Genomic DNA, 18,958 nt, shown 5'->3' on the forward strand with positions numbered 1-18,958 from the left:
TACGTGTATTGCTCCTTGAGTTGCTGTAGATACCATACTTCGTTTTTCGTCCTGTTTGTGACTTCATCGGTTGAGAGAATTTGCAAACACTCCTTAAAGATGTCTGCGGGTTCGGGTATTGTATTTTCATCAAGTGTTTCAGGAGATCATCCTAATCTTGATGAAAACACAATAGCAATGAACTTCACAGCGTACAACTACTGTGACGTTAAAACAGTAGATGGACATTTCTATCATCCCCTGCAAAGGCAAGTACCTTCGGAAAGAAACATGTTCCGGTGATTTATTGTCCACAGCGTTTTAATTAAATTTTCAGTATCTGCTGTGATTTTAATTTCTCAGCACAACTAGCCTTTTATTTATTTATAGTCAGCAATTGTGGGAACATCTGTTCCTTACGTTCTCGGTATGAACTAGTAATACTGTTAAATGTCTTAATAATAAGTCACTGAATACTGTTAAATGTATTTAAAAAACTAAAAAAACAGTAATAAATACTAGAGAAGAAAGGTTTTCCAATGCAAAAGTTTAGCTGAAGAGAAAGGATCTAAACTATTGCGAGTACCACACGAACAAAATGAAAGTGTTGACCCCATAAGGACGTTTCTCAACTCAGAATTGCATATCTCAGATTGGTACACCTTCTTTTCCTTTTGCCTCTTCTTGTCTGCATGCGGCATCATCGTTATGGCGTATTATCGGTTTCGGCAGCGTTAATGGTATTTGGTAGCTGGGTGCCCTTTCTGAAGCCACCATCTGTGTACTTCCACATATGTGTGTACATTAGATGTCATGTTCAAGTGTGGCAACGTTTTCTAAGTGTTTGTGTAATATTTATCTGAAGTGGAAAGTATGTACGAGTCCGATATTTACCTAAGAAAATGTGAGAAACGGCCTAAAAATGAAATCGAGCCTGGCCTTCACACTAGCTATCACCTTGGACCTGAGGCTCTCTCACCTCCCTGTATCCGGAAAGAGAGCGAGCTAGCGCTCTCGACTACCGGGGGGGGGGGGGGGGGTGATGCTGCCCGAGCATCAATACCCGACTGTTTTTATGCCTGCTGGAAGCCTATTGAAAATGAAACGTTACGGTAAATGACAGGAAGTTTAGGCGCGACCACTTATGAGGTGGGCCGGCCTGATGAGCTGTGTGAGACGCAATACGTCCGCGCCAGGCCCCGCGGCCGCCACGGACTGCTGCTACTGGTAGAGAGGGGGTGGGGGTGGGAGTGAGGGTGGGAGGCCCTGCTCTGCTATTGTGAGGAGGCGCGTGCGCGGCCTGCCGCTGTCAGCGGGGCCCTCCGTCGTCGTGGCCTGCCTATTAATAGAAAACCCGGTTAATGCAGCCGCGTGCCCAGCCCAAATGTTTGCGTCCGCCCTACTGCTGAAGGGCGGAGGGGCAGCAAGTGGAGCGGCCGATGAGCGGTCCACCCTCCGCCCCCAGGCCGGCGTAACTGCTTTAGGCCGGTCCTGTCCCCGGCTCAGCAGTCTGAGGGCCCAGCCAGTGTCGCTCCGTGTCCTCCGGCGACCTGAGGCGTCAAACCCTAACAGGCGCACACCACTGCGACAAGTCGCAGTTCTCTCGGCCGAGCCTGCACGACGCGGCCGGCGACTGGCTGGACGATAGTCTAGAGCACGCCTGCCCAAGATTTGCGCTTCTGGAGTGAGCTCACGCTCTGCGACCGCAGTCGAATCTAATCAGCGCTAGGGGTATTTCTCGACGAACGTCGTAACTTTTGCACATCATGCACAGGAAGCAGGCCAGAAAGGTAGCAACGTAAAGAATAAAATAGGAAATAGGCAATTTCGGCTTCCTTTGAAGAAAAAATGATTCAAATGGCTCTGAGCACTATGGAACTTAACATCCGAGGTCATCAGTTCCCTAGAATCTAGAACTACTTAAACCTAACTAAACTAAGAACATCGCATACATCCATGCCCTAGGCAGGATCCGAACCTGCGACCGTAGCGGTCACGCGGATCTAGACTGAAGCGCGTAGAGCCTATCGAACACATTCACCGGCTCCGTTGAAGACAATTAGAGTATACCACCACCGAACACACTTCAAAAAAGTTTTGCATCACCTCGGTTCCGAGGTGCAACATTGCATGTTGCACCACCATACAGCGAGACCTTCAGAGGTGGTGGTCCAGACTGTTGTACACACCGGTACCTCTAATCTACATCTACATCTACATCTACATGACTACTCTGCAATTCACATTTAAGTGCTTGGCAGAGGGTTCATCGAACCACAATCATACTATCTCTCTACTATTCCACTCCCGAACAGCGAGCGGGAAAAACGAACACCTAAACCTTTCTGTTCGAGCTCTGATTTCTCTTATTTTATTTTGATGATCATTCCTACCTATGTAGGTTGGGCTCAACAAAATATTTTCGCATTCGGAAGAGAAAGTTGGTGACTGAAATTTCGTAAAAAGGTCTCGCCGCGACGAAAAACGTCTATGCTGTAATGACTTCCATCCCAACTCGTGTATCATATCTGCCACACTCTCTCCCCTATAACGTGATAATACAAAACGAGCTGCCCTTTTTTGCACCCTTTCGATGTCCTCCGTCAATCCCACCTGGTAAGGATCCCACACCGCGCAGCAATATTCTAACAGAGGACGAACTAGTGTAGTGTAAGCTGTCTCTTTAGTGGACTTGTTGCATCTTCTAAGTGTCCTGCCAATGAAACGCAACCTTTGGCTCGCCTTCCCGATAATTTTATCTATGTGGTCCTTCCAACTGAAGTTGTTCGTAATTTTAACACCCAGGTACTTAGTTGAATTGACAGCCTTGAGAATTGTACTATTTATCGAGTAATCGAATTCCAACGGATTTCTTTTGGAACTCATGTGGATCATCTCACACTTTTCGTTATTTAGCGTCAACTGCCACCTGACACACCATACAGCAATCTTTTCTAAATCGCTTTGCATCTGATACTGGTCTTCGGATGACCTTACTAGACGGTAAATTACAGCATCATCTGCGAACAGTCTAAGAGAACTGCTCAGATTGTCACCCAGGTCATTTATATACATCAGGAACAGTAGAGGTCCCAGGACGCTTCCCTGGGGAACACCTGATATCACTTCAGTTTTACTCGATGATTTGCCGTCTATTACTACGAACTGCGACCTTCCTGACAGGAAATCACGAATCCAGTCGCACAACTGAGACGATACCCCATAGCTCCGCAGCTTGATTAGAAGTCGCTTGTGAGGAACGGTATCAAAAGCTTTCCGGAAATCTAGAAATACGGAATCAACTTGAGATCCCCTGTCGATAGCGGCCATTACTTCGTGCGAATAAAGAGCTAGCTGCGTTGCACAAGAGCGATGTTTTCTGAAGCCATGCTGATTACGTGTCAATAGATCGTTCCCTTCGAGGTGATTCATAATGTTTGAATACAGTATATGCTCCAAAACCCTACTGCAAACCGACGTCAATGATATAGGTCTGTAGTTAAATGGATTACTCCTACTACCCTTCTTGAACACTGGTGCGACCTGTGCAATTTTCCAATCTGTAGGTACAGATCTATCGGTGAGCGAGCGGTTGTATATGAGTGCTAAGTAGGGAGCTATAGTATCAGCGTAATCTGAAAGGAACCTAATCGGTATACAATCTGGACCTGAAGACTTGCCCGTATCAAACGATTTGAGTTGCTTCGCAACCCCTAAGGTATCTACTTCTAAGAGACTCATGCTAGCAGATGTTCGTGTTTCAAATTCTGGAATATTCCATTCGTCTTCCCTGGTGAAGGAATTTCGGAAAACTGCGTTCAATAACTCCGCTTTAGCGGCACAGTCGTCGATAACAGTACCATCGGCACTGCGCAGCGAAGGTATTGACTGCGTCTTGCCGCTTGTGTACTTTACATACGACCAGAATTTCTTCGGATTTTCTACTAAATTTCGAGACAATGTTTCGTTGTGGAACCTATTAAAGGCATCTCGCAACGAAGTACGTGCCAAATTTCGCGCATCTGTAAATTTTAGCCCATCTTCGGGATTTCGCGTTCTTCCGAACTTCGCATGCCTATTCCGTTGCCTCTGCAACAGCGTTCGGACCTTTTTTGTGTACCACGGGGGATCCGTTCCATCTCTTACCAATTTATGAGGTATGAATATCTCAATTGCTGTTGCTACTATATCTTTGAATTTGAGCCACATCTCGTCTACATTCGCATAGTCAGTTCGGAAGGAATGGAAATTGTCTTTTATGAAGGCTTCTAGTGGCACTTTATCCGCTTTTTTAAATAAAATTATTTTGCGTTTGTTTCTGATGGATTTGGAAGAAATGGTATTGAGCCTAGCTACAATGACCTTGTGATCACTAATCCCTGTATCAGTCATGATGCTCTCTATCAGCTATGGATTGTTTGTGGCTAAGAGGTCAAGTGTGTTTTCGCAACCATTTACAATTCGCGTGGGTTCGTGGACTAACTGCTCGAAATAATTTTCGGAGAAAGCATTTAGGACAATCTCGGAAGACGTTTTCTGCCTACCACTGGTTTTGAACAAGTATTTTTGCCAACATACCGAGGGTAGGTTGAAGTCCCCACCAACTATAACCGTATGAGTGGGGTATTTATTTGTTACGAGACTCAAACTTTCTCTGAACTGTTCCGCAACTGTATCATCGGAGTCTGGGGGTCGGTAGAAGGAGCCAATTATTAACTTAATTCGGCTGTTAAGTATAACCTCCACACACACCAATTCGCACGGAGTATCTACTTCGACTTCACTACAAGATAAACCACTACTGACAGACACAAACACTCCACCACCAATTCTGCCTAATCTATCTTTCCTGAACACCGTCTGAGACTTCGTAAAAATTTCTGCAGAAATGAATACTCAGTAGCAGGTCCTCTTGCATTAATGCATGCCTGTATTCGTCGTGGCATACTATCCAGAACTTCATCAAGGCACTGTTGTTCAGATTGTGCCACTCCTCAATGGCGATTTGGCGTAGATCCCTCAGAGTGGATAGTCGTCCATAAACACCTTTTCAATCTATCCCAGGGATTTTGATAGGATTTATCTATGGAGAACATGCTAGCCACTCTAGTTGAGTGATGTCATCCTGAAGGAAGTCACTGACAAGATGTGCACGATGAGGACGCGAATTGTCATCCATTAAGACGAATGCCTCGCCAATCTCCTGCCGATAGGGTTGTACTATCGGTCGGAGGATAGCATTTAGGTATCGTACAGCCATTACAGCGACTTCTATGACCACAGGCGGCGTACGTCGAGCCCACATAATGCCACCCCAAAACAACAGGGAACCTCCACCTTGCTGCACTCGCTCGGCAGTGTGTCTAAAGCGTTTAGCCTGACCGGGTTGCGTCCAAACACGTCTCCGACGATTGTATGGTTGAAGGCATATGCGACACTCATCGGTGAGAAGAACGTGATGCCAATCCTGAGCGGTCCATTCGGCATGTTGTTTGGCCCATCTGTACCGCGCTGCATGTGTCATGGTTGCAAAGATGGACCTCGCCATGGACGTCGGGCGCGAAGTTGCGCATCATGCAGCCTACTGCCCACAGTTTGAGTCGTAACATGTCGTCACGAATTATTCAACATGGTCCCGTTGCTGTCAGGGCTCCTCCGAGAAATAATCCGTAGGTAGCGGTCATCCACTGCAGTAGCAGCCCTTGGGCGGCCTGAGTGAGGCATGTTATCGACAGTTCCTGTATCTCCTTCATGTCCGAAAAACATTGATTTGGTGCGCTCCGAGACGCTTGGACACTTCCCTCGTTGTTAGCCCTTCCTGCGGACGCGATCGAACCGCGGTATTGACCATCTAGGCATGGTTGAACTACAGACAACACGAGCCGTGTACCTCCTTCCTGGTGGAATGACTGGAACTGATCGGCTGTCGGAGTCCCTCCGTATAATAGGCGCTGCTCATGCATGATTGTTTACATATTTGGGCAGGTTTAGTGACCTCTCCGAACAACAAAGGAACTGTATCTGTTATACAATATCCACAGTCATTTTCTATTTTCGGTAGTCCTGGGAACCGTGGTGGTGCAAACTTTTTGTTGTTGATGTGTGTATATTACCATCAGTAGTAGGATAAGGCGCGAGCGTCTGAGCTCATAGACCGCAGCTAGTGAAACTAGTAGTGAGAAGAGATAAACGAGGCGTGCTACTAAGGTTAACGGGGGCCTATGGCACATCCTGAATGATGCTTTGTTACTAATTCTAGGTATATGCCCACTGGACTTGGAAATTAGGAAAAGGCGGACTGGTTAAATAATGTAGACAGAAATACGAAGGGTGCTTGGATCTGATGTCAATTCGAAAAAGGCAATAAGTCATCGCATGTTACAACTGTGGCAAAATGAATGGGACACTTCAGGCACTGGCAGGGGAACATACAAATTTCTCCCTAACATCAGGGAGGGATTAAAAATGAGATTTCTTAACCCATTGAGTGGACTGTCCATGGCCCTTATGTCACGCATCTATACAAAATCAAAGGACAGATACATGATAGCTGCGACTTGGGATATGTGGGCACATCAGAATACATATTGTGGGACTACACGCTCTATGAAGATGCAGCAGGTAATGGACGTCAGGTGTTAAGGATGTGGGATCCCAAAGCACCACTAAGGAGCGAGTCGATCTGGTGCATCTTGGATGATACTGCAGTCGCAGTATCCATGAAGGCCAAGGAAGACTTAAGGAGGCATTCAACCATAAGTCATCAAGCTTCTGTCTGGGTTAGACAGCATACTCTGCAGATGAAGAGGAGATGACTGAGGTTGTTGACCACCCAGTGAAATACTGTCCCAAGAATCTATATTGCGTTGGTGCAAGTGATCATGAAACTGTGGACTCGCTAGAGTGGAAACGATGCTGATGTGCTGCCCGACGCCCAAGGAATCCAGCAGACTATGACTGTTAGCTGGGGTACCATGAGGGTGGATCCAGTAGCGGAAACAACCGCGTACAAGTTAAATGCACCATAATAAATGAAGAGACAGAGAACAAATTCTAGTATTTGTAGTAGATTACTACCTGGGTAATTGGGTAAGGATGTTGATGTAATTTTGTAGTAGCAGAAATAGTTGTAGTATTTTTTAAAATTCTCGTCTTTCTTCTTTAAAAAATGTTTAGGATCAGAAATAAATAATTAAAACATAACTTATAGCTTTCCAAGGATATGTGATTTGTATGGCATATTTTAGCTTTTAGATAATAGGCGGTAATTATGAAGGATAAATGAATAAATAAATAAATCTGCTCAGCGCTCCGTCTTCCCCTACCACTGCGCTATTCTGAGTGGGTGTGTTAGTGAGATGGCTACTAGTGTGAGGGAGGAGAAGTTTGGCTGTCATCCTCTCGTGGGACTATCAGTAAAAAGGATACAAAGGGGTACCCACAGGGCTCCACCCTGCAGCCGATTTTTTGGGATCTTAACAAGGAGGCATTTGCAGAACAGTGAGGATGTGCTGGAGGTGATAGCTTATACGGACGTCCTCCTCTTGCTGGTTGGTAGCCACGAGGATCTTAAGCTCAGAATAGAGAGGGCAGTAATCTCACTCACTGGATAGTGCCATGAGGCCAAAATGTATGTTGCTCTAAATAAATCAACATTTGTTATTAAAAGGTCAACTAGTAAGGAATCCAATGGTCAGAATTGAGGGCTCGCCCGTACCTGGGTGTCATGAGGCCCGATGCCTAGGCATCATTGTTGACGAGCGCTGGGACTTTGCAGTTCACAAAGATCTAGTAACTCAGAGATCGCTCGAAGTACTACAAAATCTAACTGAAATTGGACATAAGAGATTCCACTTACCTCCAGACTTAATTAAACTATAGCATAACAGTATGCTGACATCTATTGGGGTTTACAGCTCTGGTGTCTGGGCACACAAGCTGCCATGGCTCTGAGAAGAGTGCACCAGAATATGATATGACACACTCGTGGGGTATATAGAACGTCTCTGGGCGGGGCTCCATTACTGCTACATCAAAATAAGGGAACAGGCTGCATGGTACTGGGTTAAGAAAGGGATAATTGAGAAGATGGCTGAAATTCTAGGGGTCTAGTTGGGGATAACGACCAAAAGGCGGGGGGAAGAGCTGTGACAATAATTAAGGGACTCGGAGGAGTCTGGGGGGAGAACCTTTCAACTGTTACCAACCATCAGAGAACGTTTGCAATTAAAGTACTCCAAACCAAGGAGGGGATTGCTAAATCTCTTTACAGGGCATGGACCATACCCAACATATTTATGTCGGGCTACTCCTGTATGTGGCTGTGGAGCAGTAAGAGCACTCCTGACCACATTGTCTATGAGTGCCCACATATGATGATGTAGTAGCTGAGGTTGGACGAGTTACTGGTTATGACACATATGACCTGATTAGACATAATAAGAAAAATGTTGACATATTAAACACCTCAGCTAATGTAATTTCACAAAGGACCTTGAGAGAATTCTTATGACAAAATACCAATAGTAGAACACAGGAGATGTAGCTAGGTCGCACCTGTCTGTTGAGCACTGGCTGATAAATTGTGATAGGCTTGTATATTCACAGGCACAACCCGTAACGCTGCAGGTTGTAGCTGTAATTCTTGTAAACAAATAAAATTATATATTATTATTATTATTATTATTATTATTATTATTATTATTATTATTATTATTATTATTACGCGTGTTTTGATTCTGTTGGAATGGTAAAATCGCTGTAATTGTGTATTATTAATAGGAGCCACTAATTAGTTTAGGTAGTGGGTGTATTTTAGATTTGTACAAATAAAGAATCAATAAAGGCTTCATATGTGGGAAACATAGGAAGCCGTTTTTGCAACAAAGAGCAACTACTTGTAATAAGCGATAACTGCTGCATACTTTTATAAGCAGTATTTTATCATGTGTGTTTATTTTTAACTTTTTATTTTTTGTCAAAGCAGTAAGTTTTATTACTTCAATGAACATGTATGGGGGTCAATTATTGAACTACAAGGAAAAATACGTAAATCAGTTGCAAACTGCGGCGTGCACACACTTTATTCAACATGTGAACGTCACTACAGGTACTCGGATTTGGGTTATGACATTCAATACGTCTGCCATCATTGGCTATGATGTGGTAAGAACGAATAGTGAAATTCTGCATGACCCGCTGAAGTGTCAGGATATCAATGCCGTCGATGACCACCTGAATGGCTGTTTTCAGCACAGCAATAGTTTTGAGGTTATTTTTGTACACCTTACCTTTAATATAGCCCCACAAAAAGGAGTTACATGTGTTCAGATCTGGTGAATGTGGCAGGCAATAAAAACCCATGCCACTGACATCTGGGTACCACTGAGTCAGAATATGGTCTCCAAAGTGCTCTTCCAGGACATCAAACACTCTCCTGCTTCGAGGAGTCGAGCTGTCTTGCATGAACCACATCTTGTAGAAATAAGGGTCACTTTCGACAATGGGGATTAAACCAGCTTCCAAAAGCTTTCACAAACCATTCGATAGGCACTATGCCATGTAGGAACATCACACCAATTGTTCCGTGACAGGGCATTTCACACCACACAGTCACCCGCAAGTAGTAAAACAAGGACATCAGCACATTTTGTTAGTGCGGGCTGCCTACATTAGGGGGCAGGTATGCACTCAGGGGCAAACCTATTGTTCTCCTTTGATTGACAAGTCCTTAACCTATTGTTCTGCTATAAGGATCCTTCCTTTTGATTGACAGGTCCTTACCCTTTTGTTCCCCTGCAACTTCCCCTCTCCATACACCTCCCCCTCAAGCCTCAGAAAACCTTTGCAACTCGCTGTTGCAGGTACACTTTCAGGGCTGAGTTCTTGGAATAACCTCTCACTCTTATCAATTTGATTGACTACTTAATTAAATTGATCAATTGTTTACCTCTCCCCCTCTACTATACCCACTTCCTTATCACTCTCCCTCTCAGAAATTGGTATGAAAAAGCCTCTGTTGGTCATTGGGAGGGAATTTGATTTAGTGTATAGAATATTGTTTAAACAATTTAGACAATGTATAGAATATTGTTTTGTTATTTATGGCAGTGTATGGAATATAGTTTATTTATGTAGTTAAGGAATTTGTCTGGAAATCGATTGCTGTGTATGGAATATTGTTCAGACAATTTAGATGATGTGTGGAATATTGTTCATTTAAACAATTTAGGTGATTCATGGCATTTAATGAAATATAGTCTATTTATTTATTAAAAGGGTTTTTCAGGAAATCTATCACTACCTCAGCCTCCCCTCAGCCCCCTCCCCTCATTTACCTGGAAATTGGCGGCTCTGTGGTGGAGAGTAAGTATCTCATGAAGGGGAAATTAAAGGGTATATTGCTTTTTTTTTATCAAAAAAATCCGTTTTTGGGGGCTTGGATTTCACTTGCTCATAATTCTCCGCTGTTTGGAAAGATGCAGGTCCTGTGAGAAGTAATTACATCGATCACATTTCTTTTTTATTTCCATTGCAGAAGGAACACCACCATGAAATAATCACATAATTACAAAGTTAAAAATCTGTCGATCGTGAATCATTAACTACCTGCCACCCCCTGTCCACTGGACCACACAGAACGCTACTACACACGTCCGCAGGAGACGGGGGGCACCGGCGGCCCGGCGAAATCACGATGCGGCTGTCAGCTGCCAAGACATAAACAAGTGTCAGATTGGGTCCTGCAAGCATTAGGTAGTGGCATGCCTTTCGTACTTGACACTTGAGAAATTCCTGTCTAAATGTGTGTTCACCTACGCACCGTTGCTGGTACGATGATGCATGTCCTTTGTACCTTACAGTCCAGCTAAATGTTTGCATAGCGGATCACTCTCAGCGAACAGTTCCAATGCACACACACTCCCATGCCAGACAGATGAATACAGGGTCGTGAGCTATTGCTCCAAGGCAACTGCCGATGGCAACCAGACGGTAAAGTTGCGTGTATTTTCGTGTATACGGTTATAGTTCTTCGAGTGTTATACTGACATCAAATGTCAATGTAAGTAAGAGCTAAGTCACCCTCTGGGGGCGCGCTCTGAAGTGTACTGTTGCTGGCGTGATACCTCTCCACCTGTGAATACTGATGTCATAGGTCGCGCTACAGAAATCTGTTCCAAAGCTTCCCAGAACAGCACAGGGTACACTGTTCCTTCCAATCCTAATGGGACATGTGAGCTGCATCTAGCCATGCGTGCATGCACGTTCACCCACCCAGCATGGCTGATACATTGCCACGAAATGTTCGGGTAGTGACTCAATTTAAAAGGGTCTAAATTTTATACAATCGTCACATGGCTATCTATGTAAGTAAGAGCCAAGCCGACCTCTCGCAAAATGTAAAGTTTTGCAGATGTAGTTAACGATCGCTTTTTTAGGAGCCTTCGTGATGTCTCAGCTTGTCTGCATGGAAATTCTCGTACTAACAAGACCTGTTCACGAAAATAGCTCAGAGTACCACCGAATGCATTCTTCCTGAATATCGACGTCCTGCTTTCAACATATATCTCAGAAATGGTAAACTTTCTCCCCACTAAAACCCCTCATGTCTGTGCAAGCTTACAAAAATACTATTCATCAAAAGCATTCTTCTTGTTTGGAAAGAGAGCACTGTCTGAGCACTGTCTAAGCACAGAAAATCAGAACAATTATGCAAACAAGCATTGTCCTACACAAGAGAAAAATGGGTGGAATCTTTGGTGTCCACAGCTATTGGTTTGGAGATGTCCTAATGCCACAGTGGCAGATGAGTTACAACATTCCCACCAGAGATGGATGGTCTGTTTGAACTTGTCTTTGAACACTTGCTTTCTCTGAACTTTCCATACATACCTTGCCTCCATCTTGTTCGAATCAGTTTGCAGATGCTCCAACATCCCAGCACAAAGGGTGTCATGTGAATGAATGCAGCATTATCATTGGATCCAAATTACTGATGGTGCCATTGTGGAAACACTGTACCCATTTCTTTCTGCAGACAAGACTTTCAGAGGCAAAACACTATTTTGTACAGATCACAATATTGCACTGACTATTAACCCTGAAAAGTTGACTACAGATCGTCAAATACAGAAAGACACTCAGTTACACTGCTCTGCCACTGAGGACAGAAGCTTGAATATTTGAGCATGAAACCGATCTCCAACCCCACAATATACCACTGCGTACCATGTCAATGTAGTAAATATACAGTTCGTATTCTGCGCCAAACAAAATCGCTCCTTTTGTGTCGTGCATATAGCTAGCGACCGCCAGACACTTGTACATACCATTTACGCGATACTTCTCGATATCAAGCACATAGCAACGTCGCTTGTTTAGCAGTACCACTCACACAACATAATTCCAAAGACAGACTGGAGATTATTTCTCTAGAAATCCGAAACTTTAGCGAGGTGGAGCGTGCTGTAAACCACTGAGTAACTAGAAACTTATCCCATCTGCAAAGACCTTTATGTGAAAACTCAAAGAGGAAAGTGATATTTCAACTATCGAATACCGATATTGGTGATTTAACAGATTCCTAATATTCCCTATAATGTACAACTAAGGTGTTTCTCACGTCTAGAGAACCAGCATACGTGTCTTCCATCTGTCTTTCACCTGCTAGATGCGCACACCACAATCGATGTTCTCTCAACTAAATAAAGACTGAAAATGTGAAGGGAGGGAGGGAGGGAGTAATTGTCCAGCGCAAAGACACAGGTCCCTATTGAATCTTCTCAGATTTCGACGCGATCACGAAAGCTATACAACACATACTAAGCGTTAATTCGCTATTCGGCAGTCTAGAGGACGAAACAGTTAAGTCAGCTACATTCCTGCATCCCAACAGGCCTCTCCATTCAGACAGCTCCTACCGTTATCCGGAAACGTGAATCATTCCCGCCACAGATCACCGCCGGCGTGCCACGCACCCCTAGACAGAATTATCCTGGGAAACCAGACACACACATTTGATCGCTATACCTACAAGTAACTGTTATGATCGCTGTCTCAATTGGATGACATTCAACAATGTACGAATTTCTATTCAGTGCAGTAGCTTGCTAAGTCTAACAAATAATGTTACAGTGCAGATATTGTGAAGTTTGTTTTGTAAGAACCAAATGGAAACTTGTTTGACGTGAGAAAAAAGTTATGCGAATGAAACTAACATGCATTTTTGCGTCAAAATATCGACGTTTTGTAGGCGAGCTGACATGCATGTAAAATAGAAATGAAATGTGAGATTGTAATATCTGCATTCTATGAACAAGTGCACCGAGAAATCATTTCCCTAAGAAGATGCAGAAGGGATGTGTGTACATTTTTGTTCTTGTGTACTTTCTGGAAGTTTTACATCTTTGAATATCTACACATTATGTCTGGCTATAAAGCCGTTAAAACAAAGCTTTCAAGATATTATGCAAAGACCTGCACAAATTTTGAAGAAGTTTATTCCGAATTAAAAAAGTTAATATCAGCTTTGACTGCATTTTGATTTGCCTGTGTATAAAATTATATAGAATTGTTCTTCATACAGTTTGAGTTCTGATATTACCCTTACTCCATTTTCATATATATGTCTGCTACCCCTTTAAATACCTTACACAGTATCACTATTGCAAAAAATGAGACTGCGCAATACACATCGTTTTGTTAGTTTTTATGGCTTTTTGTGCATACATTTAGATTGTTTAGTTTTGGAGAGTTGGCAACGCTGGTAAGAACGGATGGTGACTCGTGGCAGATGAATTCAAGTCTACCGTCTCTATGGCCGTTGTTAAGTAACTGTTTAAACAGTGATAACCGTTTTCATCTCTGTTTACCATGGACAATAATAAACGTGTCACCGTTTCTCGTTCGAAATTACTACTCGACACATTACTCTTAAAACAATGACGAGATTAATAGCATGTGGATGCTATACGTGTATAATTTTGATTGTGAACAGTGTGGACAGTGTAGTGCATCTGGGGACTGTCAGGTTGAATTGGAAACGCAGTGATGCTTTTTCTCGCCATGAACTGATATTCAGAACGTTAATACTGAATGTACGGTGTGGCGAAATCCCAAGTGATTGATGTGAGCGTATCGTGAAATGTTCAGAGTCGCGGACGAAATAGAAACCGTAAATTCAAAACTGACTTAATGCTTAATAAGTATTATGACTTTGGGATTCGTCACGTGTTAACTGAATGAAGTGTGTCCTCGCTACGTCGCCGCTTGTAGATACGCTGAGGGGACTCTACGAACAACGCGTGCTCCTCCTGCATTCTCAACTAGCAGCTACGATCAGCTTGACCATGGTAATTAGTGGACTGCACGCTCATAGAACCTGCCGACAGCACCGATTAAGTCACATACATGTATACCACAAGAAGTTCAATCTACGCGAAATTTGACAAAAGCGTTTCAAAATCTCTTACAGTCACTATCTTCCAAGTAAATGATACTTTACTGTGAACGGCATTCTCCACTATCTTTCCGAATTAAAAATTAAAATCAATTTCGTTCATTGCATTAATTTACAGATGTTTATTTGAACGTATGGTATCTTCCTATAGTGTTTTCACCATTATTAGCAGAGATAGCTAGTCCTCGTTCATTATTTCTCCATTTCGTCACCGGACATTTGTGGTTTTTCTGCATTTACATGTTACCTTGTCTTACTGCCAATTTTCATGTAATTACTGCCTTAAGTAGAAAAGATGCGTGCGTTGTGCAGTGTTAAGCTAGCAGATACCAATAAATCATTACAGGTCCATGCACGAGCTTTCACACATTTTAACAGTCTCATTCTAGAAATTTAAGTGCCTTATGTATTCTGTTTAGTTGATTACGTAATATTAAGAAAATTCCAACAATTAAGTATTTTTACTTGCGAGGTTGACAAATTTATGGGACAAAGTAATACAAAGCAAAATAACACAAATTACAATTTCGGAATGAGACGATTTATTGTCTTAAAACACATGCTTATACAGAGCCACAAGGTAAATACTCTGTAGTTTTTAGATGGAATGTAGTTTAATCGCCTCATTTAAGCGCTCTTGCCAAGGCACGTACGTCTAAATGCATGCACACAATTTTTCACAACTGGTCTTTACCCGTCCTGTGTCTTCTGCACCAAAGAGTCCCAAACATTCACTGCAGAACAGGGTTCCTATATATCATTTTGATCAGTAAAAGTAAAATTCCATAAGGATTATTTACATGTGCTGTAACGGCTCTTAAGTACAAAAATAATTATGTCACTGATTACACGACAAATCTCATTAGTTTTCTATTTTTCAGTAATTACATTGCAACTGAAATACTTATGGCTGTGTCATAGAAAATGAATTTGAAATTGCTTTATATTCTGTGATATAATAAAACTGGGTTTTCTAAATATCGCAAGAAGTGAACAATGCTAATTTACAAAGCGAAAGTAATGTATGTTAACTTCAGTTCTTGGCACAAAGTCCTGGAACATGCCTTTGCGTTCGCATTTTAAAACAGTTGAATTGTGGTTTTTGGACCACGTACTGAGATTTTTGTGGTTCGCAGATCCTTTGTGCACCAAATATCCTGGTATCTTTGTGTAGCGACAGTAGATTTATCGCACTTCATGTTGAATTTAGTAAAAGTGCTCTGTGTTGTCTGACATACAAATGACTACATGCAGTGGGGCGGTAATGCTAAAAACTTTTTGTACTTGAATGTAAATAAAATACTATGCTTAATTATAAATGTTGCGTCGCGTGATAAAAATTCGTAAAAAATGGTGCAGTGTTAGAGAAGAGTAGAAGACGTATCGTGACGTGGCTGGCGGCGGTCGTGCTCGTGGCCGTGGTCTGCTACTGGCGGCGCGGGATGCAGATGAAGCAGGAGCAGAGCACTCGGAAGAACCGACCACACGAGTGTTCGCTGGCGTCCCGCCTATCCCGCCGAGGTGGAGGGGAGAAGGCCGGTTGCAGGTGCAGACCTCCAGCTAGGTCCAAGCCTGAACCGCCTCCAAACTTCACATTGGACAAAAAGAAAAGTATCATGGATTTCAGTTCAGTGTTCCACAAAACTGTTGAAAGATGATGCCCTTATACAGCAGCGTTTGGGAGAAACATTTTTGATACCTAGATACTTTATAACAGTACTCTAAACAGGGCATCTCCAAGAAAGAAGGAATTCTACATCTCACAACTGGTCACTAATTAGTGAAGAATCTGCATCTACTTTGACACTACAAACCACATTTTCAGTGTGGAACAGACAGTAGAGTACTTATGTTAGCACAATCGCTACCCCGCCAAATCTCTCCTCCCCCCGCCAAATCTCTCCTCCCCCCGCCTCGGTATATTTTTACAATTTTGTTTTTGTGATATGTAACTGAAGTCGATCCAAACAATTACTGCACCTTTCATGCGACGCCGAGTGTCAAAGCTTCGGATTGTTTCTCGCCACAGACAAAATTATTTTTACAACAGTCTTAACAGTCCATTCGATACAGTAATCCCAGATTAATAATCTGCTATATTCGTCTTATTGATGTGTGTTAATAGGGACCGTAAAATACTACGAGTAACTAGTATTTCAGCAGCGAATGGGTAATATTTCCCGGTACTTTCGGCTACCGACGTGCTGTAGTACTACCCAGTCACTGCTGGAGTATCTGCTACTCTTCAGGTTGTGCTGCCCCTCGTAACCCATCGGTGAAACCAATATCGCACTACAGTAACTTTGGCACCTAAAATTCCGTTTTAAGAATCGTTTTAGTTTGCAACAGGAAAGAAATCTACGGTTTCCTTAACACTGTGCGTCTCCTGAGAGACGTTTTGGCTAGTTCCAGCTACACATTGCAAATATTTTCCTAACACCAGAGTAAATAAGTGATTACAGTCAGGAGGTATCCCGTAGATGAACTGCAAAAATCACAAATGTACATGATTTGGTGATCTAATTTGTAGGACCGAATATTCATCAGTTGAAATGGCGTGGGCAAAAAGATATTAAGAAATTACAATTACATGTTGTGCTCCGAATCCCGTCATCAATTTGTAACGTAAAGTTTGTCTGGGAACTAACTACCGTAGCCTGTAAATCAAATACGATAAAATTATTAGGAAAATTTAAAACATCACACTTTACATTACTTCTCTACAAATCACCGTCCAGATTCAAGTGTTATTCATATCTTCTAACGAGTTGACATTCACTCTGCGTGAATCGTTTCAGTGTAGCGAGCCTGAACATTTTCTTCGCTGAAATCAAATGGCTCGAAGTCTTGTCACTTTTACAAGTGCATAAGGAGGTGGAAATAAGTTAAGCCAAATCTACAGGTCAGATGTTCAGTGAGGTCCCAGTTTAACTGAGGCAACAGTTCCTTTTTTTGGCGTCAGAGTGTGGCAGAATATTATCTTATATACCACCTGTACTTTGCAAACCTCGTTAGTTTCGAACTACGCTACAGTTTTCTTATTGTCTCATTTAGTCCAGTGCATTTCATTCTTATCACTTGTGGCACCGCTAACCACAGACCTTTGTCAACGTTACTTATGCTGCTGTTTCCATGTATCCAGTGGCAGAACCTTTGATTGCTGTAAGAACCAAAGTTTATATCAGACCTGGAAGAATAGGCAGATAGACTAATACTTCAGGCGATTTCTCATGAATGGTAGATAAATAGGCGCACACACACTAATTATATATATATATATATATATATATATATATATATATATATATATATATATATATATATATATATATATATTTGTCCTTTAAGACTCAAACAACCGCAGTGGCTGCTTCATACCGAGAGCTGCACCAAGAAACATCTCTTGTTGGTTGTAGAAGTTAGCATCACACCACATTTTTCAGCCATCTGCTGAATGTACTGCATATCCAAGTTACCAGCTTGCCACGGGGAGATGGGAGAAGTGAGTCCCATTCGCGGTTGCTGAGTGGTCACAGAGAGCAGAGGACAGTTGCTACACTGTGTATCCAGCTTTCAAACAGAGCATACTTCTCTTGGGAGGCAGACCGTCTGGCTCTGCACTCTAAGGCAGGACAGCAGCAGAATTTTACGTTAACTGCCACCTCTCCTATTCGACTGCACTATCCTGCAACTTCCTCCCCAGAGCAAGCCACATGTAGCCCATATAATCAATATACGTTTTATTATTGCAAAATCGTCTACTACTTTATTATTATAATTACATTATTTTTATTATTACTATATTATTTTTTATTGTTACTATGATTAGAAACAGTCTTTCTGGACTTCCACTGAGTCCTGATTGCTCTACATCATGTACGGATCCATTCAAGTTATCAGTGCACTTAATCCATGTACCACACTATACTTCAAAATTTATCATACTTTACATAAAAAATGCAAGCAAAAGTCTTTTAGCATAAAAAATCATAACCTTCCCAGCAGACAATTTTAGTTTGTTGTGCCAAACGCTATAGCTCTCTATAATAAAACAACTGTTTATAAAGTGTGTAGTTACATCGTAACGAGAAACAAGTTTCATAGACACAGTAATCTAAGTTTCGCAGTATTCAGTTTTTGGAACCCAGCGAGCGCGAAACTCAGTGGAAACATTCTAAGGCATATGTCAGAATTCGTCAGATATTCGAAGTATCTTTATATGCCTCGTTTGATCAAGTCGTACTATATCATTGCTGACTACAGATGGTAGGCCACTTCTGTTTCGACGAGGGTTAATCCTCCTTTCGTTTCTTGATACGCTTCATCTTCACTCATCACATTCAGTTCATACACGTAAGGTATGAAATTTGTTGCCAGAAACTATTTTAGAATGGACCTCATCTGGCGGTATTTATAATTTCTAGGAAAAAATACAGGAGAACAAGAAGCTATGTGCAGAATGAAATTTTCACTCTGCCACCGAGTGTGCGCTGATATGAAACTTCCTGACTGATTAAAACT

General features: G+C 42.4%; 1 protein-coding gene across 1 annotated transcript in view; it reads right to left on the bottom strand.

Moving 5' to 3' along the window:
- Positions 1-14,956: 14,956 nt before the first annotated feature.
- Positions 14,957-18,958, bottom strand: part of LOC126335065 (mucin-4-like) — a 40,211-nt gene continuing 36,209 nt past the window's right edge. The window contains exon 6 of the mRNA XM_049997947.1: positions 14,957-16,025. Within this exon, the coding sequence (XP_049853904.1) occupies positions 15,864-16,025 (162 nt within the window). The 3' untranslated portion in view covers positions 14,957-15,863. The remainder of the gene's footprint in view (positions 16,026-18,958) is intronic.

The sequence above is a fragment of the Schistocerca gregaria genome, chromosome 2 (genome assembly GCF_023897955.1).
Source record: "Schistocerca gregaria isolate iqSchGreg1 chromosome 2, iqSchGreg1.2, whole genome shotgun sequence".
NCBI classification, from domain to species: Eukaryota; Metazoa; Arthropoda; class Insecta; order Orthoptera; family Acrididae; genus Schistocerca; species Schistocerca gregaria.